Source organism: Lissotriton vulgaris, chromosome 6 (genome assembly GCF_964263255.1).
Source record: "Lissotriton vulgaris chromosome 6, aLisVul1.2, whole genome shotgun sequence".
In the NCBI taxonomy this organism is placed as follows: domain Eukaryota; kingdom Metazoa; phylum Chordata; class Amphibia; order Caudata; family Salamandridae; genus Lissotriton; species Lissotriton vulgaris.
Genome location: NC_141694.1, coordinates 1,628,607,126 through 1,628,634,531, shown reverse-complemented (window position 1 = coordinate 1,628,634,531; position 27,406 = coordinate 1,628,607,126). Strand labels below are relative to the sequence as shown.

At 43.8% G+C, this 27,406-nt stretch overlaps 1 protein-coding gene across 1 annotated transcript in view; it reads right to left on the bottom strand.

Annotated features, from left to right (window-relative positions):
- The window catches only part of LRPPRC (leucine rich pentatricopeptide repeat containing), a 675,215-nt gene that overhangs the window by 288,184 nt on the left and 359,625 nt on the right, over positions 1–27,406 (bottom strand). Inside the window, exons 21-23 of the mRNA XM_086927797.1 lie at positions 24,622–24,752; positions 23,613–23,698; positions 20,861–21,068 (exon numbers count right to left, since the gene is read on the bottom strand). Coding sequence (XP_086783923.1) covers positions 20,861–21,068; positions 23,613–23,698; positions 24,622–24,752 — 425 coding nt within the window. The remainder of the gene's footprint in view (positions 1–20,860; positions 21,069–23,612; positions 23,699–24,621; positions 24,753–27,406) is intronic.

Here is a 27,406-nt window from a genome sequence, read left to right as displayed (position 1 = left end):
ACTCCAACAACACATATAAATGAAGGTGCCTCAATGTAGCATACACAGATATCTGACAGTGTGCATCAATACATCAGTGGTACAACACACTCTAGCTTCCTCCATTGGGGCTATTTGCTAATACTGGAAAAAATTAAGTTGATCCAGCCACATACAACTTTCAAGTCCTGAAATTGGCACACACGTCCTCACTTCGCCACTTGGCTTAATTCCTAACACACAGCTCAACAAATCCCATGCGCCTCTACTGGTTCAACGTTCTTCCCTTCATACAGCTATTTCAGTCTTTCTTTGAAGTTCCCCTCAAGGCCAGGGGGCATTATTCATTTTAAGAACTTTTGGCATGTATTTATATATAAAAGACAGTACGTACAATCCAAGGAAATAATGAAGATTAATTTGCAGATTCTAACAGTCTACTGTAACAGGTCCATCAAAGTAACTATCTCTCTTTAGAATTCTAGGATTTCTGTCCCACTTCTCCTTAAAAAGAGACAGCTCAAAGCTGGCGATGCTTGAGGGGATCTTTTGATAAACAGAGTCAGAATGTCTTGCCATAGCATCTCAATCAGCTTGAGGTTTGGGTTTTAACTGCGCATTTCAAAATCCTAATTCTAGTGATTATGAGCCATTTAGTTACAGATTTACTGGTGTGTTTTGGGTCATTATCCTATTGCAGGAGCCACATTCAGCTAAGCTTTAGCTGTTGAACTGATGATCCTCTCGGAGGCATTGGAAAAGAGAGGAATTCACTATGGGCTCATTGACGGTGAGGCATCCATGTCCTGTGCTGAGAAAGCAGGCACAAACTCTAATTTCTCCTATATGATACTTGACTGTTGGTATGAGGCTCTTGTGGCGATAGATAGTGTTTCAGTTTTGCTTAACATGCTGTTGGGCATTAAAACAAACAACTCCACTTAGGTTTCAAATGTGGAAAGAATATTGGTCCAGAGGCCTTCTGGTTAGTTCAGGTGCTTTCTTAGCAATTCTAAACCGAGCAGCAATGTTCTTTATATAGAAAATTGATTTTCTCCTGGCTACCATTCCACAAAAGCCATACCTTTCTCATGTTTTCCTGAAGGTACAATCATGAACTCTAGTGTTTACCTTATTTACATCTTAAAGATCCCTGGATAAAGAACAAAAATTCCCAGCACACAATAGTATTGTCAAAAGATTATCAAAGTGCACAGTGTGAGCACAAATTTAACGCAGAAAAGTGAGTGCTTGTTCTTTTTCCTTTTTTTCCTCGGATCTTCTAACAGCCAACAAGTGTTTCGTTGCTGACATGGTAAATCGTCCCGCAACTTTATCAAGGCTATTTTCTCTGTATGTCTCTGTTTTTTTATGGTGATAATTCCAACCCACATAAGGGTTCTGTTTTCATAGACATCCGCTAACGCAGTATATATATATATATATATATATATATATATATACACATATATATATACACACACACATATATCTCCAAATGAGTTCTGTGTTCCGTTCTCGGAAAGACACAAGGGAAGACACCCTCAGGCCGGTGACTGCGAATTACGATTCTTGTGACACACCAGAACTCATTGGAGATATATATACTGCGATAGCGGATGTCTATGAAAACAGAACCCCACTGTGGGTTGGAATTATCACCACAAAAAATGGAGAGGCATACAGAGAAGATAGCCTTGTTAAAAGATCCGAGCAATAAAAGGAAAGAGAACAAGAAATAATTTCTCTGGGTTAAATTTGTGCTCACACTGTGCACTTTGATAATCCTGTGACAATACTATTGTGTGCTGGGAATTTTTCTTCTTGATGTTCAAGTGGTTCTGACCACTGGCTTTGGGGAGATTAGTGGTTCTCCTTACCTTACAGCACCAAGATCAAGATAATATCCTAATACCGATACTAGTGCTACTCTACTGAGTGGCGCCGTTTGCCCTAACAACAATACCACTATCCTGGGATATATATCTGATCGACTTTGCAACCTATAGGAGCATCATTTCCTATTGTCTTGAGTACATTTGCAGAAATGGTCTATTCTGGGTACACTAGCATCGTCCTGAACTTTCTCCATTTGTAAATAATCTATTTCACGGTCTAATCATGGGCTTCATGTTGTTTGAAAGCAGCTTTAGAACCCTTTCCAGACTGATGAACAGCAACATATTTTGTAGACGATTACAGACAATTTCTGATCTAGGCATAATTTGATCCCATAAACTTTAATTGACAAAGTTTCTAATTTTATATGCAGGTGGAAGCACTTCCTGATAATCAAGTAATCATATGGCTTTGTTTATCCTTATAAAAATAACCTTTTTGACTGATATGAAAAAGTGAAGGGTGCAATTATGTTTTTATAATAGACTATTACATTTTGGGATATTATTTTGTTTAATAAATGATAGTGATCTGTATTGTGTTTTTTTTTATACATGAGGCTAGAATTATCTACGGTCAAAACTGGGTGAGGACCAGATGAGGGTTACATATAGCATAATATGTAAAATAGAGCAGGGTGTGGTATCATTTTCCCATAACGACACATTATTGTCCAATAAAAAACTGTACACTTAACAATGTCTTCTTATGTTTGATCTCTGAAATAGCTAGTTTTCACTCTTTTTAAAAGCAGTGTTTGCATGAGTGTAAGAAAGTGTCTCTATATATACTGGACCAAAGTAAGGTATAGTGTGTATAGAGTCCCCAGTCTCCAGAGGTATGCCAGAGGTTAAAGTTAGATATAACCTTACTCTCCAAAGTGGTAGCTTGGTCGAGCAGTAAGGCAGTATAAGAGGACACTGTAAAGTATTTGTTCTACACACCCAGTCAGCAAAAGGTTTCACACACTCAAGAACTGAACTCTAGGCCAATGGTTTTATATAAAAAGATATAGTTGTTTTATTTTAGAACCAGCAGGTATAAAAATATACTTTTCTCAATATGAGTGACTTTAGGTAATTACTTTTCAAAAAGGCAATAGACTTTGTAAGTACAATAGCTACAGTGGTTGCAATAGGCAACACAATTTCAAACACAATTTAACATTGAGCTCAATGGGTATTTCTACATAAATGCAGTCGATTACTTTAAGGATTACTTTTCTAACCACAGGACTGGATCCTGGATTCAGTCCCGGGACATAAGCTGTAAACAGTTAAGTTAAAGCGTTTTCGTTACAGTTGTGATTTTTAAAGAATATAAATGTATTTTCAAAGTTGACAGAAACTTTTCAGTGAAAACCAATCAATGTTATCCTATGGGAGGAAATTCAAGTCACAGGTAAAGTAGGTTCTCGTTACTTTTGTAATCCAGTACTGGACTCCTAAGTTCAGCACTGGGACCTCTACCTAAGACAGGTAAGTAATTACGTTTTGGTATTGGGTACGATTTTTAAAGACTATTTGTAGTTTGCAAAAACCGACACTTAGAAGAAATTTCACAGAATACAGTCAATGGTTTCCTATGGAAGAAAATACAGGTAACTGGTAAGTACAGTTAGGATTACTTATGCGGTTCAGTACTTGGCTAAAAGGTACAGTACTGGCTTCTCTCCTGATCGCAGTTGAGTAATTCGGAATTCGTTATTCGCTGATTTTAGATGAATATTTTAAAGTTTCAAAACTCCACACTTAAAAGAAATTTCAAGTGAAAACCAGTCAATGTTAACCTATGGAAGGAAAGTGAGTTATCAGCTTTTAGGTAAGTACTCGACTGGTGGAGTTAAGGTTCTGGGCATAGACTCAGGGGTCTCCCAGGGTCGGAAAGGTACAGTAGTTACACCCTCAGCGGCAAAGGGGCAGCCGGGTGAAGAGAGTAGGCCCAATGCAATTTAATGGAGGGTAAGGGTCTTTGGTTGGTGGTTGCAAGCAAGCAGGCTACTCGGCTGTGGGTGCTGGGCTCCTGGTCACTTACTCAGGGCAAGTGGGAAAGTAGAGTAGTAGTTGCACTTACAGCAGCACTCGGGCGGCTGGGTGCAGGGTGGTTTTGAGCTGTCGGGCGCTCAATGTTATCCAATGGGAAAGTTAGGAAGTGAACAAAGGCTAGAGACTCTGGGGCGGAGATTTTTCAGGTGCGACCACCACTTTGAGAGGTAAGTTGGGACCTTGGAGAAGAGGTAGGTACCTCCAAGGAGGGTACAGGGGGCCGAGTGCCGGGGTGTCTTTTGTGTCGGGAAATCACCCTCAGCTGGTCGCGGTTGGAGGGGTCCCTGATTCTGAGGCTGCAGGCGTTGTCAGGTTCATCGAGGAGGGTCTTTGGGCACTGGACCTCGGGTCCCAGTCGCCGGGGGGACGTCCTCGTGGTCTTGATCAGACTCCTGAGGCGGAAGCCGGGAGAGCGCATAGCGCATTGCACTGCTTTTTAAAAATTGTAAAACTGTCACGAATTTACTTGTGCTAGCTTTTAAAACTCACCACAGCAACTCTGCAAACTGCTAAGAATCGAGCACGTCACTCAGTTCAGGTAGCGGACTCTAACGCTGCCGGCTGACCCCTAATTGATTCACTCCTCTGACGCTCGCAGCGCGAGGACTCAGGCCACGCCCACTTGTTTGGCCACGCCCCCCCGGAGACGACTACATAACGCTGAGTAAAAGCGCCAGGTAGCCCATTGATCAGACTCCTGAGGCGGAAGCCGGGAGAGCGCATAGCGCATTGCACTGCTTTTTAAAAATTGTAAAACTGTCATGAATTTACTTGTGCTAGCTTTTAAAACTCACCACAGCAACTCTGCAAACTGCTAAGAATCGAGCACGTCACTCAGTTCAGGTAGCGGACTCTAACGCTGCCGGCTGACCCCTAATTGATTCACTCCTCTGACGCTCGCAGCGAGAGGACTCAGGCCACGCCCACTTGTTTGGCCACGCCCCCCGGAGACGACTACATAACGCTGAGTAAAAGCGCCAGGTAGCCCATTGATCAGACTCCTGAGGCGGAAGCCGGTAGAGCGCATAGCGCATTGCACTGCTTTTTAAAAATTGTAAAACTGTCACAAATTTACTTGTGCTAGCTTTTAAAACTCACCACAGCAACTCTGCAAACTGCTAAGAATCGAGCACGTCACTCAGTTCAGGTAGCGGACTCTAACGCTGCCGGCTGACCCCTAATTGATTCACTCCTCTGACGCTCGCAGCGCGAGGACTCAGGCCACGCCCACTTGTTTGGCCACACCCCCCTGTCCCCTCCCTCAACAATCACTTTAAAATGTGCCTATGGCGGAAGCGCCGTGGACGAGCGCAGCGGGAGCGCCTAAGGCAAGCCCGTCTGCGCCCGTCCGCGCCCGTCCGCGCCAGACCGAGCCCAGAGCCTACACCCCCGGCCGGTCCTAGCCTCCCTCGAATCAAATACTCACAAGAATCTCTGCACCAACTCAGAGAACCGTTAAACACCAGGTGCAACGGACTCATTACCCCGGAGGACGAGCATCCAAGATGCCCGAACTGCGCCTACAGGTTTACGCTTTCCCCCCATCCAGAACCAGCCTGCCTGGAGATGGCTCTGCTCAATTGTAGGTCACTTTCTAAGCACCAGACAGAAATCAACCTACTGCTGACAGACTTCGCCATTGACGTCCTGTTTTTAACAGAAACTTGGCTGTCTACAAGTTCCGACCCGGACATTATCCAATCATTACCACCTGGGTACCTCATCAAAACCCTCAACAGACCGACGGGTACGGGAGGGGGTTTAGCGATTATATATCGCGACAACCTATCATGTCAGTTTAAAGACAGCCCCATCCTAGATAGCGAAAATGTTCTTTTCTCCTTACACCTGCCTCCATCTACCACCCTATCTGGGGTCCTAATCTACCGCCCACCAGGACAGGCAGGGTGCTTCATAAACTCTCTTATGGACGCCATCTCCTCTCTTGCCTGCGTGACTCCAAATTTCACAATCCTCGGAGACTTAAATCTCCACTTCGATGATCACGCCAACAAACTTGCCTCAGACTTAAAAACCGATCTAACATCCCTCAATCTACAACTGCGCAGCAATGAACCTACTCATATGAAAGGACATCTGCTTGATCCCATTTTCTCCAACCTCACCAAACTATCCGTTCAAACCCCTCTGCCCCTCCCCTGGTCAGACCACTTTTTGGTCCCTTTTAAACTTCAACTTCCAGGCAAGATGTCGGAAACTCCCCGTCCCCAGGTCTCATCACGCCCATGGAAAAAATTGGACACAAACCTATGGGAACGTTCGCTGTCAACCACTTTACCAGTAGTAGACCCAGATCCCTCTAAAGCCGAAGTCCAATTGCATAAATGGATTAACGATTCCCTTAATTCAGTCTTGCCACTCTAACCTCTCCCCATCCAGCAGGAAATCCTCCAAACTGCCGTGGTTTACTCAGGAATTACGTGAACTAAGAAAGAAAGGCAAAAGGCTGGAGCGCCAATGGAGAAAAAACTGGAATACAGAAGACAGAAGTGAATACAGAGCCCATATTAGGCTCTATAAAAACGTGTTAAAAACAGCGCAGGCCTCCTACTTCGAGGATCAAATAGCCTCAGCGGCCAATTCCGCAAAAGAGACCTACCGCATAGTTAATCTCCTCACCAAAATGCAGGACCCACCGCCGACTCCAGACCTGGAGGGCGTAAAATGTAACCAGATGGCCGAATTTTTCTCGGCAAAAATCGAAAAAATCCTGACCTCCCTACCAGCCCCTTCCATCTCACAAGGATGCCCTATTTCCTCTCCTCTCCAAGACGCCCCGAGGTTATCCTCCTTCCCCCAAATCACCACTGAGATGTTTCTTAACATCTTACATACGATCAAAAGTGGTGCTCCGTCAGACCCAGCCCCGATCAGTAAACTCAAGCTGGTTGCTTCTACTGTAGCCCCCCCTCTCACCAACTTGATCAATGCCTCCTTCAAAACTGGCACAGTCCCGGCAAACTGGGAAAAAGCCACAGTAAAGGCTCTTATAAAAAAGCCGCATCTAGACCCCATGGACCCATCTAACTTTAGACCTATCTCACTGCTGCCGGCCATTAGCAAAATCGCCGAACGAGTAGCAAACCAACAACTTTCCGAGTTCCTAGAATCTAATCACCTCCTCCGCCAGTCTCAGACAGGTTTCAGACCGGGACAAGGGACCGACACCACACTGTTAGCCGTGGTCGAAGAAACTAGGAGCATAATGGACGCAGGAGGATCAGTGGCAGTGATCCTCCTCGACCTAAGTGCCGCCTTCGACACGGTGGACCATGCAACCCTTATACACCGGCATGGGCTGATAGGAGTGGCGGACTCCGCCTTAGCTTGGATCACATCCTTCCTCGAAGATAGGTCCTTTCAAGTGGCAGATGGGTATTCCACCTCCAAGGCTCAGGCACTCAAGTGTGGGGTTCCTCAGGGATCTTCCCTGAGCCCCACACTTTTTAATGTGTACATGGCACCCCTCGAGGATGTTGTCAAACCTTTTGGCATCAAATCTATAATGTACGCCGACGACACACAACTCGTCGTTTCCCTTAACCAATCAGACAACTCCCTCTCTAATCTATCCAGTTGTCTTGAGAAGGTGCACCAGTGGATGTGCGACTCCCGGTTAAAACTAAACGGAGAGAAATCAGAAATACTCCTCTTGGGAAATCCAAACAAAATCCCCACATCCCTTCCCTGGCCGCCATGCATGGGAACTCCACCAACCCCCAAATCCGAGGTAAAGAGCCTGGGGATATGGCTGGACCAGGATCTCAGTTTCAAGATTCAAGCTAGGAAAACTGCGGGAACCTGCTTCGGCCTCATAAAGATGGCACGAAAGATTCTTCATCTACTCCCCCTCCAATCCAGGAAGCTCCTGATGCAGGGGCTGGTGAACTCCAGATTGGACTATGGAAATGTGTTGTATCTGGGGGCTCCAGCCTCTGTAGTCCACAGACTTCAATGTGCACAAAATGCGGCTGCAAGAATCCTCACAGGAACTACAGCGAGGAGTTCGACCAAACCAGCCCTCAGAAACCTGCACTGGTTGCCAGTAAAAGAACGGGTCAACTTCAAGACCCTGTGCATTGCCCACAGAATAATGCACAATGAAGGCCCCCCCATTCTCAGACCACTTCTGACACAGCACCAGTCAAGTAGACAATTAAGATCTAACTCCTTATCCCTCGCAAACGTCCCTAGAATTAGGAAGGCCAGAACCGGCGGTCGCCTGTTCTCTTACAATGCCCCTAGACTGTGGAACTCCCTCCCACTCTCTCTGAGGCAAGAACACAACCATCTCAGGTTCAGGAAGCGACTAAAGACCTGGCTCTTCCCCTAAATTTCCCCTGATCACCTCTCCCCTATTTCCCCACCTTGCTGGAGCTTTGGTCACTAGCGCTGGGATGCCCTAGGGTAGCTACGCGCTCTATAAATCCCAATCAAATCAAATCAAATCAAATCTTGGGTCACTCAGGCACAGGCCGGGCTTGGCGGGTGCAGAGTGGGCTGGATTTGCGATTCCTGGCTGGCACCAGGGGTATTGCGGCTTTAGCAGAACCACTGCTCGTGGGAGTCCCAGTCTTTTGGAAGGTTCAAGGCAGGCAGGTCCTCCGGGTTGTCGAGGTTGCTGTCCCCAGGAGACGCCGGGGTTTCGCAGGAGCAGGTTCAAGGATCAACAGGGCTGTAGGGTTCTGGGGCCAAGTCTGTGGGCGTCGTTCTTTTGTTAGCAGCTGCACAGCAGGTCTTCTTGTTTCTTGGTCTTCTTGTTGTTGCAATCGGGATCTGAGGAAGGAAGGTTCAGGGTGCCCCTAAATACTACATTTTAGGGTGTTACAGGTAGGGCAAGGGCAGGGACCAATGGGTCCCTGTCCTGGGGTGGCTATACCCCTAGCCTGCTCCTCTCCTGTGGGAGGGGGGCAGGGGCCTAGCTGTGACTGGGCAGGGCTCCCCGACTTCAAGATGGCCAGAGCCCGGGGTCGTGCTTCACCTTGCATCTCCCACCTAAGGGGTGGAGTTGGCACAGGCAGGCACACCCCCCTTCCTGACGTAGGGTTTCCCGCCAGAGCGGGGGTCAGAACTAGTGGGGGCCAGTTGCTGAGTACAGCAAGTGGTCTGGAGAAGCTCACAAAGGTTGAATGTCTTTGAAGCATCCCCTGCCCATCCTGGGGGAGGAGGCTTGGCACATCGTCCCAGGATGTGCATTGTTGTGCAGGCCCAGGAGAGCGAGGGCTCTCCATTCAGGGGTCCAGCAACATGTCTGCTGTGTGGCAGCCTAGGCAGCCTGTTGTATATTCATACTTTCTTCAATATGGCTACTCGGTGTCTATAGTCCTTTCTTAGTGTTTCTATCTTCTAACCTAAGAGTGTTCTATTGAGTATGTGAACATTCCAGCCTTGGCAGTTGATGGTCTGGTCAGCTGTGAGGTTTACTGCTCTGCTGTCTTATCTTGTGTAACTTAATAAACCTATCTTAATATCCTGAAGACTTGTCTTGCTGCCTACCTAATCTAATTACAACACATCCTCTCAGTCAAGACTTGGATTGTAGGTTATGTTTCAGGAGGCATCTTTAAGATGCCCTCTGTAGTTCATTTTACATTAAAATCCACACTGGCATCAGTGTGGGTTTAATGTGCTGAGAAGTTTGATATCAAACTTGTCAGTCATCAGTGTAGCCATTATGGTGCTGTGGAGTTCGTAATGACAACCTCCCAGCACCATATACTCTTAATGGCATCACTGCAATTACAGTGCCCAGGAATGGGCCTGTGTACTGTAGGGGCACAGGGCTCATGCACCTGTGCCCACACCACTGGCACAGGGCACCCAGCTAGAAGGGTGGCTAATATATGCCAGGGCAGTGGATTTTGTGGGCATGGCACACAGGGATGTGTGCCATGTCAACTCTTTGTTTAGTTCTGTACTTAGACACTCAGCCTGCAAAGGTAGTGTGTGGGTGTCAGGGTACAGGGCACCCCAGGGTGGCATAATAAGTGCTGCAGCCCTTAGGGGTCTTCTAGGGTCACCATGCCCTGGGTAACTAGGTTCCCATTTACTACGGGCTGACAGGTGGCCAGAGATACCAATTGGGTTTTAGTTTCAACACAGATGTTAGGGAAGGAACACAGGCCCTGGGCACCTGGTTGGCAGGGGCCCAGGGCACACTCAGTCAAAGCACATCAGCAATTCAGCAAAAAGTGGGGGCATATCTATGCAAGAAATATGGCACTTTCTCACAATGAGTGCAAGCATTTACTGTACACACAATCATCCAATACATTTCTGCATATGTTGTTTAAAAATGGGTAAGTAAGCGCAATAATGAATGCCCTTACAATTCTAGGTTGGACTGTCACTGCTCTGTTACAGTGCAGTTTAAAGCCAACAAAGGAATAACTGCTCCTAGCAATCTTTTCTTGTCGCTTTCAGTCTACCACTAAATTAAATGCTGTTCACTCTGTTGTCAAACCGCTAACCATTGTGTCCATTATTTTCCAAAACAAAATATATGTTGCCATGGGACTGAATTACTATTTATTCTGATTAAGATTTGTGGTTGTGATAAAAAGTAACATATACTCGGAGAAGAAACCATTTTATTTTAATAATACTGACAAAGAGAGAAAATGAGCCTAACATGATGGGTTTTTACCTTATCCCCTTCACTATGCCCTGTTTACACAGTGCATCATCTGGCACCCTACAGAGTGATCTGAATTTTTGTCATCTGGGGTGAAGACTAAATTACAGGTTAATTTCAAAACTGCAAGTCGATGCTGCGGCTAAATAAAAGCAACAGACTAGACAGGCTAGATTACTGTCATACAAGAAAAGTGGTATGGTTTCTCAAACTGAAAAATGTAAAGATTTATTTAAATGCATTTTCTCCTTCTCTGGATGCAAGTTCACTTAACATCCCAAAATATGATAAGAGTTTATATAGAAAAATTCTCCAACGGGAGACAAAAAAAATGACATTTCATAAAAAAAGCATTTACCGTAAAAAATACTGGTCCTGATGTTACATATTCATCATTTCGTGGCCATCTTAAACGTGCCACTAAGGTGGTTGTTATGTTTCCACATCATTGAAGTGGTTACATTTTCGGTATTGATGAATAATTGGCATGTCAATTAAAAAGATATTCTAATTGACTGTGTTCTTCAAAGATAGAACAGGAATGAAAATATATAAATGAAAAAACGTTTAAACCCGAATGCAGAATATGTATTTTATTACTTGTTGGAACTAAAATTGCAAACACTTTTATCCATTACATTTTTTTGCATTCCGACCAGACCTCGTTAAATTCCGATTATAAAGGCGAGCTGGAACTCTTAAGAGGTTGTAAGCAAGGTTAAAAGTTAGGTTACCAAGACTGTCCCAACATCGACTAAATATTAAGGTTGGCTGCCAACATTTAAAGGCAAGATCTGAATTGTTTATAAACTTGCAAAAATTAGCAGCCTCCGATTTGTGAATGCACAAAGTGACTGATGCTGGTGGTCAAGGTTATAAAGTTAACAAAGAAGTAGAACATGTGTTGAACAGTTCCAATACTCATAATTCTGAAATAACACAAATACTGCATATATGCTGTATCAGATTGCCTAGAGCAAACATGGGGGAGCAGGGTTAATTCCAACACGAGACAACATATGGAGTAATGCAATGATCAGTAGGCCATACCAACAACCATTCAGTCTGGTCACATGTGGTTGCTGTCCATGGTTGATAGACAGTAATGGTCAACATTTACATGATTATAAAAATAATAAACGCTGATTTATAAGCGATACCCATATATTTTTTTTCAATTAAAATACTTTTTCCTTTCTCGAAACTTCTCTAAATTTGGACTTTGTTCAAGGAGCCTAGCATGTATTTTTCAAAAAACAATTTGTTTGAAAGCAGTCTATTTCAACTAATGAGGTAAAAGGAGCTGCATTTTTAAAAAAACAAATTGCTTATGAAAAAGCAAAGAGGTCACTCTAAATGAAAAAGGTTTGATTTGGCAGCAGTGGATATCACATACTACAGATAATCAATGGCGAAAACTGTAGATCTACTCAGGGAGCACTTACTTTGCAAGATTAACAACAGTGTCACCTACTTTGTAATCGCTGCCTAATGGAATCCCCTAGATTATTAACAGACATTGTGGTGTGTCATTATGGGTGCTGAAAGCACATACATTTTCTAGATTATGTCTGGGCCTTGGGTCCTAACAAGCGCCCTCCATTCGTTTCCTGGTGGCACGAAATTAACTTGCAAAGGACATTAGGAAGTAGAAGCTTGAGTCTTTAATGCTAAATTCTAAAATATGCTTCACTGGGGTCTATTTAGGTGGACCACTGACATGATCGCAACACTGACACGACTTCTGAAGTAATGCTAGGTGCAGAAAAGCGTCTTATTTAATTCTGTGCTTTAGGAAAGCTCAAATGAAATTACACAGGAGTAGGAGAACGCCTCACATTCAGCCACATTAGCAAAATCAACCGTGTTAGGTGACAGTGCCTCTTTCCGTGAGTAACCCTCCATAGACTCATCTGCCAAAATCGCCATAGACAGCCGCACAACCTGAACAGCAATTTTGGGAACTGATTTCATATATTGGTGCCAGGAGCAGGTGTGGTAGTATATAATGTCTCGTAAGGTGGTCAACAGAGAAAAAGACATACTGTTAGGAAATGTGGTGTATTATATGGTGTGGTAGTGCAACCTCACCGTAAAATACACTTACCAACCCCTTTAGGACACTTGGGTTTCATCTGTCAAACCCTCAGCTCAATACTGGGTACCTGTGGCACAGGGAGCCAGGCTTACCCAGAGGAGCAAGTGTTAAGCATTTAATCAGCACCAAAACAACTTAAAAGAAAATCGACACAACATTCAAGATATCCAACACAAATTTATAAAAATAGGTTGTACTTTTATAGGAATTTAGAATACAATAGGTTGTACTTTTATAAGAATTTAGAAACAAGAACAAAAAAGATCCACCAGAGTGTTCCGGAGATATGTATTTTACGAGAAATAATAAATCAGTGCAATTACACTCAACCGTGAACAAGCTTTGGTAAAGTCAACAAATTAGACACTCAAACTTTTTCAAGGAAAACTTCAGTAAGTGCAAATGTGGTTGGTTAGAAGTACGTAAGACAACCAACTCCGACAAGAACCAGAAGCAAGGTCCTCAAGAACATTTACCTTTACAAGAGGAGTCCTTGAACAGTCCCAGGCACCTTATCCGCGTTGCAAGATGAAGGATGCTGAAGATGCTCTAAGTATGTTATGGATGCGACACATTTGACTGGGGTTTTCGTGCAGGGATTTCTCTGTCCACAAAGATGGAGTGGGGGTCCTAGTTGCAGGATCGATGACCCATGAAGTCCTTTCCCGTCTAGCCAAAGTCCAGTTGCCATTGAACTACTAATTGCCTGTTGTTGCTGTCACTGGCTAATCCTTCCTGAGTTGATAACTTGCCTTTTGAGGGTTTCACCAACTCTTCAACAGCCCACCCAGGCTCAGGGAACTTGGTGCAACTCTGTGTGTCAGGCCTTGGCCCTCTGTTCTGCATGGTGGCGGTGATAGCGGCTTCAAGACTTTGGGCTACCAACTTCCCCCAGCTGCTGTGTCCCAGTTCTGCTAACAAGAGGCCAGTCAGCCCTTGGAGTGGACTTCAATGGGCTCTGGAGACAGCGTCCCTTTGAGCAGGACACACTAGGCACAGTCGCTTCTACGCTACACACCGGGCATAGCCTTTCAGTCCTCATCGGTGCAGCCTCTCTTTGATGATCCCTCATGGCAGCAGGGTAGTCCCACTTTGGTTCTTCTTCCAAGTTGTTCTACATCTGAGGTCTGGGTGCCTCTACTATGCTTGGAAAATTTCATCAGAACAGGATGGAGTTGGTAGCTAATGGGCTATCAGGTTCCCTCCCACCTAGTGACCTCTTCCTGTAGAGTGTGGCATTAGGCCTGCCCGGGATGCACCATTCTGCCCACTCCCAAGATGGCAAGACCCCTCTCTTGGTGTACAGACTTCCCTAGACCAACCCCAGGTTGTGGCTACCTCAGGGCTACACACCCATGGGCCAACGGGTTTGTCAACTGGTTTACCCTACTGTTCCCCGTGCCAGTCTGTCTACCTCAGAAATGGGGCAGTCCTCCCTGCTGGTGTCCCACATCTGCTCTTCAAAGGCGTCTTCACCTTTAGAGCCTGCCTTTTGGGGCCAACGACTAAGTGGCTTCCTGCAGGAGGGAGGTGACACCTGCCTAGCCTGCAATCTCCGATTGTTATCCTTCCAAAGGGTTGTAGGCACTTATCTCCAGGAGGGCAGAAAGCTGTCTTATGGAGTAGGCTCCATGTGTGCCCAGGAAGGCACAGGAGTTTGCAACAGCGTGGCAGCTTTGCTAAAGCTGCACACTGCAACAAGTTACATTAATTTCGACTTGAGGTACAAGTCGGGTTTAATGTAACAACCTTGGAGTGCCCACAGATGAGGAGTTAGCAGTTGAGGGATCAGCGAGTAACCCTATACTAGACAATTGAGGGCCCAAATATTTCCACAGTAAAACTGTTGTTTCGCCTGCCTGTGTCATATGTTGTACCCTGCCTTTAGGGCTTGGTAGTCCTGCCAGAGGGGTGATGTACACACATGTCCAGGGGAAATGGTGGCTTTGCCATTGCTTTCAATGGCAAAGTTAGGAGAACAGCTGTATTAAATGGCAGACTTGTTTTACTTAGGGAGACCTTTAGCGTGGCACATTCAGTGCAGCAAACCCTGGGGTACCCCTCGAATATCCCCTGGGTTGTAGGGTGCAATTTACTGGGGATTTACAGGTAAGTTAGCCATTTCTGATTCGACATACACTTTAGGGTCATGGCACTGCGAAAGAGGTCTGGTTAGCAGGCCCCAGTGACTGCTGGTTTTTCAGAGTCGAAATACCAGCAGTTGAAAAACCTGTGGGTGACCATACAAAAAAGGCATTTCCTTACACTTACTATATGGGGAATGATTTCTGGATCCATTCTTACACCTCTGGATTATTCTAAAGTAAGGAACCTGCTGCTAGAATTCTTTATCAGATGTGCCCTGCACCTCACAAGATTCTGTTAGTTTTTCAATGCATGAAAAGTTGTCTGAAGTATTCACAAGTGTTTTGGACAGTCTGGTTCGAGGATGCAGATGGTATTAACAACCTTGCCTTATGAGTCAGAAAAAAATCAACTGACAGTAGAGGAGTACAGCACTAAATAAGTACAGGAATTCAAAAGACTCACTTATTCGGGGAAACAATTCTAACATGAGTTACTATCATTCTGTCTCAGATAGAGTAAACTGTCAGGGTAGAACCTTAGCCACAAATTAATAACCCAATGACAACCTGTAAATTCCCTAGTGAGTAATAGTAAAGAAACCCAATACATTTTGTCTGATTTAGAGATTGCCTTGTCTGACATTTTTTTAATTTTTTTATCTATAATCTTAGTCAAAGGAATGTAATTATGCTTAGTTCCACTTCTCCTTACGTCTAGTTATTTACACCAGATGCCTGATGATGAAGTAAGAAAGCACAGATATAATACAGAGACTTGATTTAAGAAATCTGTATTTTGGTGGTTCTCCAATTTCTCTTTTCATACGAGTAACAATTATACTTTTAATGAAGAAAACATATCCTATAGACTTCTCATAAAGGTGTTGAACCTGACTTCTCCCATTTTATGTCTTGCCTCTTCCATTCTATCAAAAAATTGTAGAATCAATTTTGAAGAAAATTTGACTTTTCTGCATGCTTACCCCACATTTTCTGCCTTTTTTTGGTCCCTATTTTTGCTTGTATTAGGACCCTGTGTCCAGTGAAACTGCCAAAGAGTGCTATTGTGCATGTGCTCTGGTCTAAATTAGTCTGCTTAATTTGACCTGTAAAACCATAGTGGATGGTATTGAAAATGCAACTATGGCGTGGAAGTTAAATGTCATGTGTGATGCTGTAAGTATTTACACCACTAACATATGAGGCAAAAATATATGCAGAACAGCAGCACCACTGTGCTCCGTTTGGGCTGCAGTTTAAATGCCCTGTAGTGACACAGCACAGAAATGTGGTTTTGTCAGATAGAAAAAAGCCTATTTTTCTATATTCGCAAGTCACCTATAAAAATGTACCTTGCAAGCCCAGAAGACAGGCTGCTAGCATATAGAAATACAGCATACTACAAATTGGGGATAGTGTGCTCTCATAGTGAAATAAAACCCAAAAGTGATGTCAGTGTGTAGGCTTTGCTGGCCGTTCCATGGAATAGGTCTAGATGGGATTACAATTATTTCCTACCTCTGCCTCAAAAAACGCTAGGAATATGCTTCAAAGCCATTCTTCACTTCATTTTCAAAATCTGATTTAATGATGAAATAAGATTTTTGATAACTCAGTGGAAAAGTAACTTTATAAGACAGTGCGTTGTGCTGCCTAAGCCAAACCTGGCCTCAATCTAGTTTTTCCAAACAACCCCTTCAGAGTAGGAATACACATCCTTAGCTCAGAGAAATAGCTCTAGCTCAGATGACAGATCAGACCACCTCTGAGCCCAGGAATCGCTGATTGGTGTTAACTACTGACCACTTAGTAGGAATAAAATATCTGTGAGTGGACAGTAACAGTTGGTGTGTGTGGGTGGCCTGCTCATCCTGCCTGCCTTCGCCGCCTCTCACCTTGTGTCGTCTTCACCAGGCCTCGGGGGACAGCACCGGCATCCTCACATACTTCTCAACATTTCTCTTGAGCCACCTGCCCAGCAACCCTCCCCCCACCCAAACGTGGTACAGTAGCTGCGGCCCGGGACTCGGATCCCTGACTCACTTGGCAGAACTCAGTAGGGGCTCCCAGCGAGATGGCTAACGGGCCATCACCAACGATGCCGTGCGGATCTTCAGGGATGGGGGAGCTGGGGAGGCTCCCTCTTTATCGGGGGGCCTTCACTTTCTGCCCTGACTCTCGCAGGCTGCACATCCGAAGCACGCCTAAGCCCTGATGTCATGGCCTGGGGGCAGAGGGGGCCCACTGTCCAGCTCCCAGCTCCTGGACATGAGCTACGGGGTCCGCTGCTGGCCGAAGGTGCCACTGAGGTAGTACGATTTTGGAAGGCCCGACTCTGGAGGACTTCAGAAAGCTCCACCATTTTAAATTGTCCTCCAACACTGAACTGTGCTACACACTATATGAAAGGAGCAAGTTTCACCAACTGGATGAGACCACCAGAATCCCCAGTAGGAATGGATTTCTCCAACTACCTGTTAGTTACTAAATTCACTAGGCTTTAGCAGTACTGCAGGTCTGCTACACACATGCACATTTGAATGAAGTGTGTAAATGCAACGTATTTGTTCTTTGGTTCTTCAGGTTTTCCCCTTTTTTCCAAAAGAAGAGCAAATCATTGCATTAAAAAATACACATTATGATGAGGTGGAAGCATACAGCAGTTCAGTGATTGGTCAGATGTAGAAGTCAGGGGATGATGCAAAGTAAGGCGTTCGAGACCTATGACATCCTCTTATACTGATCCCTAAAGAGATTTGGAGTGGTCAATTTCCTGGCAGGGGCGTTAGACAAACTCACCTCCTTAACCAGTACTCACAGGTGTTTAGTACCAGGATGCTGGAGCATTTTTCAGTTTCAGGAAGCACATATTTTGTCACACTGACCTCCTGTTCAGAAAAGCAAAGTGGAATTGTGCTCTCACCACTCAAGTGACAGAATAGGCCTGGGGCAAACGTGTCCCGCTGGACATTGCCACAGCGGCAGAACAGTCTCACCTCCACACTGCTGCTCATTTTCAAACCTTGCATCTGAACGACAGCCATTGCGGGTTAGCCTGGGGCTCACAAGCGGTGTCACAATTCCAAGAGAGGGATCGCTGCTGATGCCTTCTTTTGCATACCTATTACAATTTTTAAATTGGGGCAGGAGCCCTTCCGGCTGTTCAAGTGAACAGCGCTGAATGCAACCTTTTTTGCTATGCAGATACATAACTTTCCTAACCCGAAAGAATGCTCGATAAAAATAAGACTCCAAATATTGATTTTAATTGGAATGAAGTGCTATACAACATTATGCATAAAGCCTCGTCAAGTGGCAATTTACCTAAGGGGTTTTCCGACTGAACAGCTCTCAAACCTGAAATCGCTAGAGAGATAGCAAAGGGAAGTATAAGAAAAATACTTTGAAACTAGCCGTTCTCTGAAATTCTAAAGTAGATGTTAGTGTGCAGGAAATCAATTCGTGGTGGTACAATCAGCTTCAGAAAAATTATTCTGTTAAGATTCCGGCTTTTGAAAGAGCTAAATGTTTTTTCTTCCCCTCCCCTGTTTATCAGCTATAACAAGGAATCTTCAAGGAGACTGGAGTTGCAATTACAACTAATCCTCCCCAAAAAATTAACTGTGTTGAAGGCTTTGTAATTTCCCTAGGTACAATTTAGCTGTCACTTACTTTAAAATTTACTCAAACATGCGCTCCGAACAGCACTAACTTCACATGTCAAGTGCTTTCCAGCCAATTAAGTCTAAACTGGAAGTCGGTGTTAAACAACTGAATGATTAGACAAGATAGCTCATTTCCCTGCTCTTTTGTTCAGAATAAAATGCCACATTTACATTATCAGGCTCAACAGGATTTTCTGACAGAGGAAGAAAAAAGCCCAGCCAACACTGTCCGTGCTCGGCACATGAAGCCTGCCATTTACCAATCATCCTTCAAAACGCAATGGCCATGAATGTAACTTAATTACGACCCAATGATCCTTGACGAAAAATCATCTTATCACTGTCCTCTTCCTCTAGGGCAAATGAGACACTTTTGTCCCTCAGCACCAGCTATGCTGAAATTTCTAATTGCAATAATGGAACAAAACCTCCTTAATTTCCTCACTGCACTTATGAGTCCTAAAACCACCAGGAAAGCGCAGTGAACACGTGAAAAGTGTTTTTTGTTTTTTTAAAGAGACTCTTTAAATTAGAAACGTAGTTCACAATAATTACAAATTAAAATTCTTCCCAACAGTGGTTCACCTTCATCCAAACACTTAAACCCCTGCCCGGATTTTTTCGCACAACGAATATTATTAAATATGCAGAATGTTTGCGCCAGGATTTCTCATCACTGCGCTACGATAATACTCTAAACAGCACCAACGCTACCAGGAGCGATATTCATCCTGCACTCAGGAATATAATAGTGTCCACCCTGCTACGTGAGAATTATGCGCATACTTCACCAGGCACAATGGGCAGCATTGGTTAGGCCTGCACTGGTCAATCACAGCCTACAATTAAGAAAGCAACGGCTCTAGGACCCCTAATGCAAGCAAAGATCGTACCCCTAGCCCCGACAAACAGAGGACAATACAGGAAGCTATAATAGAGGTTCAATGGACCCCTCAAATATGTCTGCACCAGCAGTACCAGTGATAGGCATGTCCCTGACCGTCTAAGTCACCCTAGATTTAGAGTCAGATAAGAGAAAACCAGCCTAGAAGCGGACTTCCCTGCCAACTTTTGGCACTCACACGACTGATTCTATTGAACAACTCAAGTTACTGCTACCAGAAAAATATAGTACGTCTATTGTCGGTGGCTTAAGTGTCTCCATTGAAAAAGGAGTGTTACAGGAGAAAGAGATGGGAACAACTCTGCACTCATGCAGCAACACAAACGCCTTGGGAAATAGATCACCTACCTAAGAGGAGCCGACTCCCTTGCGATAAGATACTCACCATGGAAAGCCTCCTCCAGGAACCTTTGGGAGTCACAGGACAAGAACTTACCCTCCTCCCCCTCCCCACCCACCCTAAATACCTTACCATTTCAACGAACTATCAGCCAAAAAGAGGGATAGTTGCCACAGCAACTACACACGCTGAACCTGCCGCTCCTACAGGATACTCTCTCTCTCTCTCTCTCTCTTTACTTATTCACACTTTCCTCTCCTCCTTTCTAGCTTACCGTTATTGTATAACCAAAAAAGGGGCGCCATTCGAATAATGTTTACCATGTACCTTGCACCGCACAGGATGGTTGCCCATATGACAGAATCACCGTGCATTGTATGTATATGTATAAAAACCATAAATAAACATATAAAGTATGACCAAGTTGAACCATACTGCTAAATATTTTTCATGAATTACTGAAAATTTGAGACATCAGTTGAGGTGAAGTGTGTGATCAACAGAAATGTGCGATGACCACTTTACTGTTTACTAGTCGGCTATAGTATTTTGCTGTACAACTCTTTCGACAAAACAACCCCAAAACTTTGCATACCTTGAGTCTAAATAATTGCTAACCACATTTCTAGGATGCAATAAGTTGTCAAGTAGATGTAAAAAGATACATTTTGGTAGTGCAAAATGGAAGCCACTAAAACCAGAGGTCAATGTGCACTGTACATTGTACCTTACTGAGGGCAATTCATGCTTTATTTTATTCTTGAACTAGGACTGGCGCTATATAAAAAACACCACATACATACTGCACGTACAGCATACGACCACATTAACCCAAGTTGCAATGTTCTGAGGCATGCCAATATACCATCTTGTAGAGATTCCAATTAATGGAGCAAGGGACTTTCCAGATGTTGGCAAGAGTGAATATTAAGCATACCACAGAGAACCCATGCCAAACACAGTTAAATCCGAACCCATCTTTACTATTACCTACTAGTAACTGTTAGCAGCGAAGGTGTCTATTTTTTTCAGGCCTAAATACGCCACCACTATGAACTACAGAAACACATTACATTTACTCCAAGGAGAGGAGAAAGGCGGTGTGTTTGAGATAAATGTGCATAAGGGAACACAGGATATTATCAACAGGAAGTCAAAGCACCATCGGTGTCCCTTAAATAAACGTACTTTTCAAGGTGAACTGTTACCACAGGGGAGCAGAGGTTAGCCACAGGTTTGGCCAAGCCCAGGGACACGATGACCTCAAGGAGCCGGTTCACTGTCTCAACTTCCCCTCTCATGGCAACACTGTTGAGAACATGAAAAAAGGACACCAGGGTGGCATCTTTGATGAGGACATCCTTCTCCTTCATCTCCTTCAGAATATGAATAGCGTCTACAATGAAACAAAACAAAAGGCCCTTAGATAATTTCATGTGGAGAAAACAAACTGTGATTAAAATAGCATTTCAAACCCAGCAGGAATGTAAATTCTGGCGTATAATGCTGTTTTCAAGCTAATTACTACTTGCAATTTTAAACGAGACTACAATTATAAATCCACAATAGCACGGTTTTATCATTTCGCTGCAACTGCGACTACAAATTATAGATAGGAAGTGTGTGCCCACTCTGCACCGTATAACCCTGCGCAGCCTGCCCTATAGCTGTGAGAGCCAACTAAATGGATGCTTTTATCGTTCAATGCCAACATCTGCTAAATGGAGCCATTGTTTCTGAAGCAGATGGCTTGTCACAAGGCCAGATAATAAAGATGTGTTTACACTGTATATACAGCCACATTAATGGTCTGATACCGATAGGGCCTGTTTGCTGTGTCGATACTAATTAGCCCAGCAGAGCCAATGAAAGCTTTCCAACAGGCTGCACGTTAAAACATTAGGTTCATTAGACACATTAGAAAGGCAAAAATAAACATGTTGGTCTACAGAGCTATGAAAGCGGATTTCTTTTTTATTCAAATAATATTGACAATGATTCCACAGGCAGAGCATTATGCGCATTTCACATTAAGAAATGCAGGTGGGGGAGGCTGCTTCAGAGCGTGCGCAGAGCTTTGAAGCGCATAAAACCAGAGGCATACCACTGGATCTGACCCTTGGTATCAGTGGATTACTCCAGGAGCAAAAGTACAGGGGTCAAACCCAAGTCCGCTCCGTGGTACAGCCATACCCTCATCTCAGGGGCCTGGGGCCAGATGTGGAGAAAAAAACAATCCATTTGAGGGTTGTGTATGGAGTCTAATGTAGCCAGCAAGTTGTCCATTGACAGAAAACGCAGAACTTGTAAGTTTCATTGGCTGTAGACTAGAGTGAGTCCAAGATATAGTAAAGCTCTAAGTCAAGAGATGTTTTGCCATGTGTCTTCTTTACCGTGTGTGGGGCCACAGATTACCTGCAGGAGAAATGAGTGACTACTGTGCCCCACTTGTAGTGCAGCACAATGCCGGCCAACTTTACTCTCCCCTCCACGATACCAATTGTCACAAATGTATACACTGGTTAAGTGGTTTATAGGTCCTCAAGTGAAGCAGAGGGGCAGGGCACCTACTGCTCATTATGGCACGCTCCAAGCATTATAATCTTGATTTCGGAGTACATAGCCCTAAAATGAATAAACATTCCACAACTTCTCAAATGCTCGGCAAATACATCTATGCTGGGGATTGAGATATGACGGACCGGTGGCGGTCCTACAGTTGGAGACGGGTCTGCAGCAGTGACCGTCCTGAGCTGCCATTCCTGCAACCATCCCACATTTCGGGCGTTTGTTGCTGCATGGAGATGTGGGCTGCAGGAAGAGTTGTTCAACTTCATTTCTTAAACGAAAATAAGTCAAGCGTTTTAAATAGTACATGACAGTAAGTGGTCATATATGGACTGAAGATTCAGCTAGTCTCTACTGCTAATGAATCCATGTTTTTGCCTAAAAATAAAAAAATATTTAAAAAATTTAAAAAACACAATGTGTGGGGATATAAATTAATGAAAGTAACCGTTGCTATTCTCTGACTTACTTACACCAGTTATTGGGTTAGATTAGTCCAAAAATTTCCTTCCCGCAGTAAACATTCATGGTACCGTGGCCTTTTTTTTTTTTTACTTTTGCATTGGGATTTCGGCATCCACGGAAAAGGCATTAAACAAGCAAAACTACTTTTGATGGTCACTGTAGGCAAACCGTTTACTCTTATGAACTATCACAAAAATCGTTTTTTTTCTCGAAAACGTTCTCTATATTTCTTTCAGAGTTTTTCAAGTCCTAAAAAGCTGCATTCCCGGCTTTGTAAACGTGCGTGGGGCCGACGCAGCCACAAATGATGTTAGTCCTGCGGACAGAGCACTCTGCGGGTAGAAACAGGGCGATGCTGCTGAATCGTGTATCCTTTATTTAGCCCCAGAAACACCTGAATATTGTTGACGAGGCCAATTTACCTCAGCGGCTGCACCGCGCAAATACTTCAGACGTGTGTTTGTGGTGGGGGAGGGGAGGCTGGGTGGGCTTCTCTGCGCGCGCTGGCCCTTAACGAAAAAATTACACTTGCAGGTTGTGCGCGCAGCCTTCAGCCCTTCTTATTCATAAACAAAGCCATTAGTCCGGGCACATACGCAATTTGTGCCATAAGCCATGATCTTCAAACTCAATCCAAACAGCGGCGCTAATAAACATGAGCCGCAGAAATGCAGAAAGCAGTCAGCTGTGCAAATGTAAATGACAAGCTTGCCGGGCCATTACAACTAATGGCCTGCACTGTCCAAGCAGCTCGAGGCGAATTCACATGCAAATGTGTATGCAAAATGTCCGGGCACTTTGCAGGACATGATATACCATTACTATCAACTCGGAGTTGAATTCACGTGGCAAGACACCTTTATTATACAGCACATACACACGGGCGAGGAGGAGGAGGCGGCCTTACCGTCCAGCCGACCGTGCTTGGCACAGGCCTTCACCAGAGACAAGTACTTGTTTGTGTCCAGAGCCACCGACGAGTCTTTACGTTGGCTGAAAAATAAGAATAAACATTATGGAGTGAGTGGAAAACAGGTGCAACACTTCATAAGAGTTATGTGTCTGAAGCTTTCATAATACAACCCTACTGAGGCCACGATTATAATTTGAGGGACAAATTCCCATCCGCGTGCCGAAAGAGACTGGGGTACAGGTGGGAACTTCGAGTTCCTACTGTTTTGCCCTAGCAAGTTTTGGAAGATAATGTATCTGAGGAAAAACCTACAATGAAGGCTAAACATGTGGAATTCAGTGTGTTAAAACCCTATTGTGCGTGTCAAATGTTTCATTTTCAAACTGAAAACTTGGACTAGAAGGTATTTACCATACTGACCCTTGCCCCTGGTGTGTGTGGTAAAGATCCCACTGTACTCCTCACCACCTGTACCCTTGCCTGCGGCTCAGGGTGGTGAACTGTGCTTTTCTGGAGCTATGTGTTACAGAAGTTAAACAATTAATCCTTCTCACTTGAAAGGGGTTAGCAGAGACCACTGAAGAAGCAAAGAAACCGTGGAGCAGTGTAAAGGCAACGAATAGTGCCTCTTTACCATGTCATTTTGTTTATTTCGGGCACTACCCAGAAAATAACTAATACAACAATACAAATGGCTCATAAAACATTTAAAACGACCTGCATCATAGATCCCAAATCCCACACCTTGAGAGCAGTAAAGAGATACCGAGATTCAGCTGCCACGTGATGCCTTGTGAAGAAGTATTTAATAACTCAGGCGCCTATTAACAATAAAAGGCGGGCTTTAACTAAAGAGAAATTATAAAACAATACTATAGCTAGAAAGCCTTACATTGATCCAACCTAAACTTACTTAGGTCATCTGAGATGTTTATATAGTCACAGGCTCCCAGAGTGGATCCCAACCTACATGTGTTTGCCATGTTTTTGCGCATGTACTTACATTTCTCGCTTCAGGTTCAACGCCTCCTCTACATTATCGTGGCGACAACACGCGCTGATTAAGGCTGCATAGCCCCCGACAACCATGTCTGCTTCATACTTGTCTTTCACTTCAAGTGCTTTTTGCAGGTTCTAAAGGGGCGAGAAGAACACAGAGGTGAGATGCACACCTCGGGAGAACAAGAAAGCACGCTAGCTTTAGAAACCCGCACTTTATGGACTCTTTGGACGATAATGGGGTTTCTATTCTGCTGTAAGTCAGACCTTTGTCAGCTAAACACATCTCTGGTCGTTGCTCGACATGCCACAGAGGGGCATTGTCATGAGCTACCACTGCAGAAAATGCTTAACAAACCCACCTTGGAGTTGTGCCAATCTGCCATGACATTTATCCAATCGTGAGAGGAAAGCAGAATAAAAGGTGCCATTCAAACTAGTCAGAATCAACACCGGCACCAACACACAAGAGGAATACTGTGGTCACAAAAACCGTTCAATACACTGCCAAAACTCGACACTGGATTCGAATTCTTTTGTGTTTCACGTGTGCTCATTCAATAAAACACCTGCATGTCCAACTGATCACAGACCTCCACACGTTTTCTTCGTTTTGTAATTCTCGGTGTGGAATGCAGCAAACCAATATCGTATGCTGACCATGAACAGACATGAACAGAAGGGTGTTGGTCACCCTACTAAGAGCAAATTCAACTCTTATCATTTCTAGCGCCCGCTGTCAGAGTTCCCGTAGTTAGCAATTGGAAAGAGAACTCAACCGCATACCTGCATTTAAAATGAAGTTTGATTTGTACCTAATTTAAAAATAATGTAACCGTACACAGGCTCCAAACAACGAACGACTACTAATGCAGTAGATTCTTCGCTACGCGGAGTAGCCTTCCATCATCTTGTGCACAGTGCAAGCTCTTTGTAAAGCCACGGGTATGGCCGAGGCTCACACCGAACACGGAATTGGACAAGAGGCTGGTGATATCCCACAAATTGCAGGCGTACTCCTAAATGAATATGAGCTACAGCTGGACGCCTGCCTGAGAGAGTCAGGAGCCCCTTCATCTCAGAAAGTGCTTTTCCGCCTCCAGCAGGAAAATGGAATTTCAATCATCACATTAACAAGCCAGTCAGATTTGACTTGCAAATGACGGCTTCATGTATCAGTTGCCTGACAATCTGGATAGGAGAGACCTGAGCCTTGGCTTGAAAGGACATTTGGCATGTATGACAAACCTATCACCGCTGTTGCCATCATTCACTTTGAAGATTATAAACAAAGTCGAGCAAACCCCAAAACATGCCATTCAAGGTGTACATCAAATTAATCTACCTCTACTAATCTTAGTGTGGATTTAATGGTCTTAGAAGAGCATTCATTTATTTAAGTGCTATGCTTTGAGTCTCCAAAAAGCAAATGATGGGTAAGAGAAAGCGAATATTTGTATGTATCTCTATTTTGATTGGAGTCTGGTTTCCTAATTCAATTTTTTTTCAAATATGCACAGTTTCCTAACCACCTGCATTTAAAGTGGTAGAAGAATATCTATCAATCTATCGATCTTAAAAAATATATAATAAAGGTTAAAGTAAAGTTAGTTAGGTGAACATGTCAGTGACAACATTAACATTTTGAACTAAAAAAAAACTACACAAATTTACCAGTTATAGTTAGCAGAGATAATTATAACTTGCACCCCGCCATGCACTGCTTATGACCTCACATATTACTCATGACATGTTCTATGACATAATTTATGACATTACTGATGACATCTCACATAATATCATTGATAACATCGCTTATGACATTATCCAATGACACTATTAGTTTGATTTAAAGTTTACATAGGGATTCGTTACTACCATAGTACTTCTTTAGCTAATGCTTTACAGCCTATTACGGCTAATGGGATTAAGTGTTTAGAAAAAGTTATAAATGTTCGCACTGAAGAGTAACCTTGTGTGACAGTAGACCACTTGAGTTCAGCATGTTCCATATACATTTTTTGGCTCTGTAGAAAAAGATTGCAACAGGGCAAAGATTCTACATACAACATACTAAGTATTGTAATCAGCACTCAGTTATTAGACAGAATCGTCACAGCATGACAATTTCTACGCAAAATAGAAGACTGTGTGCACCAGGTATTAAGCTATATACATGTGCTTGTTTGGCTTCAGAAGATGATTTATCTATGAAGTTTTCACCACAGTATGAAGGCTGCAGGTAGTATAATCTTTAGCACCTTCAGACATGGTTTATTTTAACCAAGTAGGGTTTTTTTTGCCAAGTGTTGCATGAGTGCACACTGTTCTTAGTAGATACTTCTTAATACTCTGTAGTGTATTTCTCATGAGAGTGTCACCGTCTGCAAACAGTGTGGTAGAGTAAACTCTTCCAAAGAGTGAATATTGCTTACAGTACTCGCTTCTCTACTCATATCAACTTCATTTCTCAATGTAGTTTTGGTGACGGTCATGGGTTTGATACAGATAAAAGCTACCCGTAGTATGGCATTCGTTTTGGAACAGACTAAGTATTTTTAGGGACCTGGCTTTCACTGAACAGTTGTATACAGACTGAACATCGTATACAATGAGGGTTTCCCATATATTTGTGGTTGATTGTTAATGTCAACTATGCTACTCGTGTAGTCTATGGTATAGAGTCAATTTGGCCCTGCTCCCCAAGCCATTATAGGCCCAGGGATCCCCTCCCCAGGGCCTTTTATTTTAATTGAGGAAGAGGGGGGCTGCATGGCCACCATCCCTGC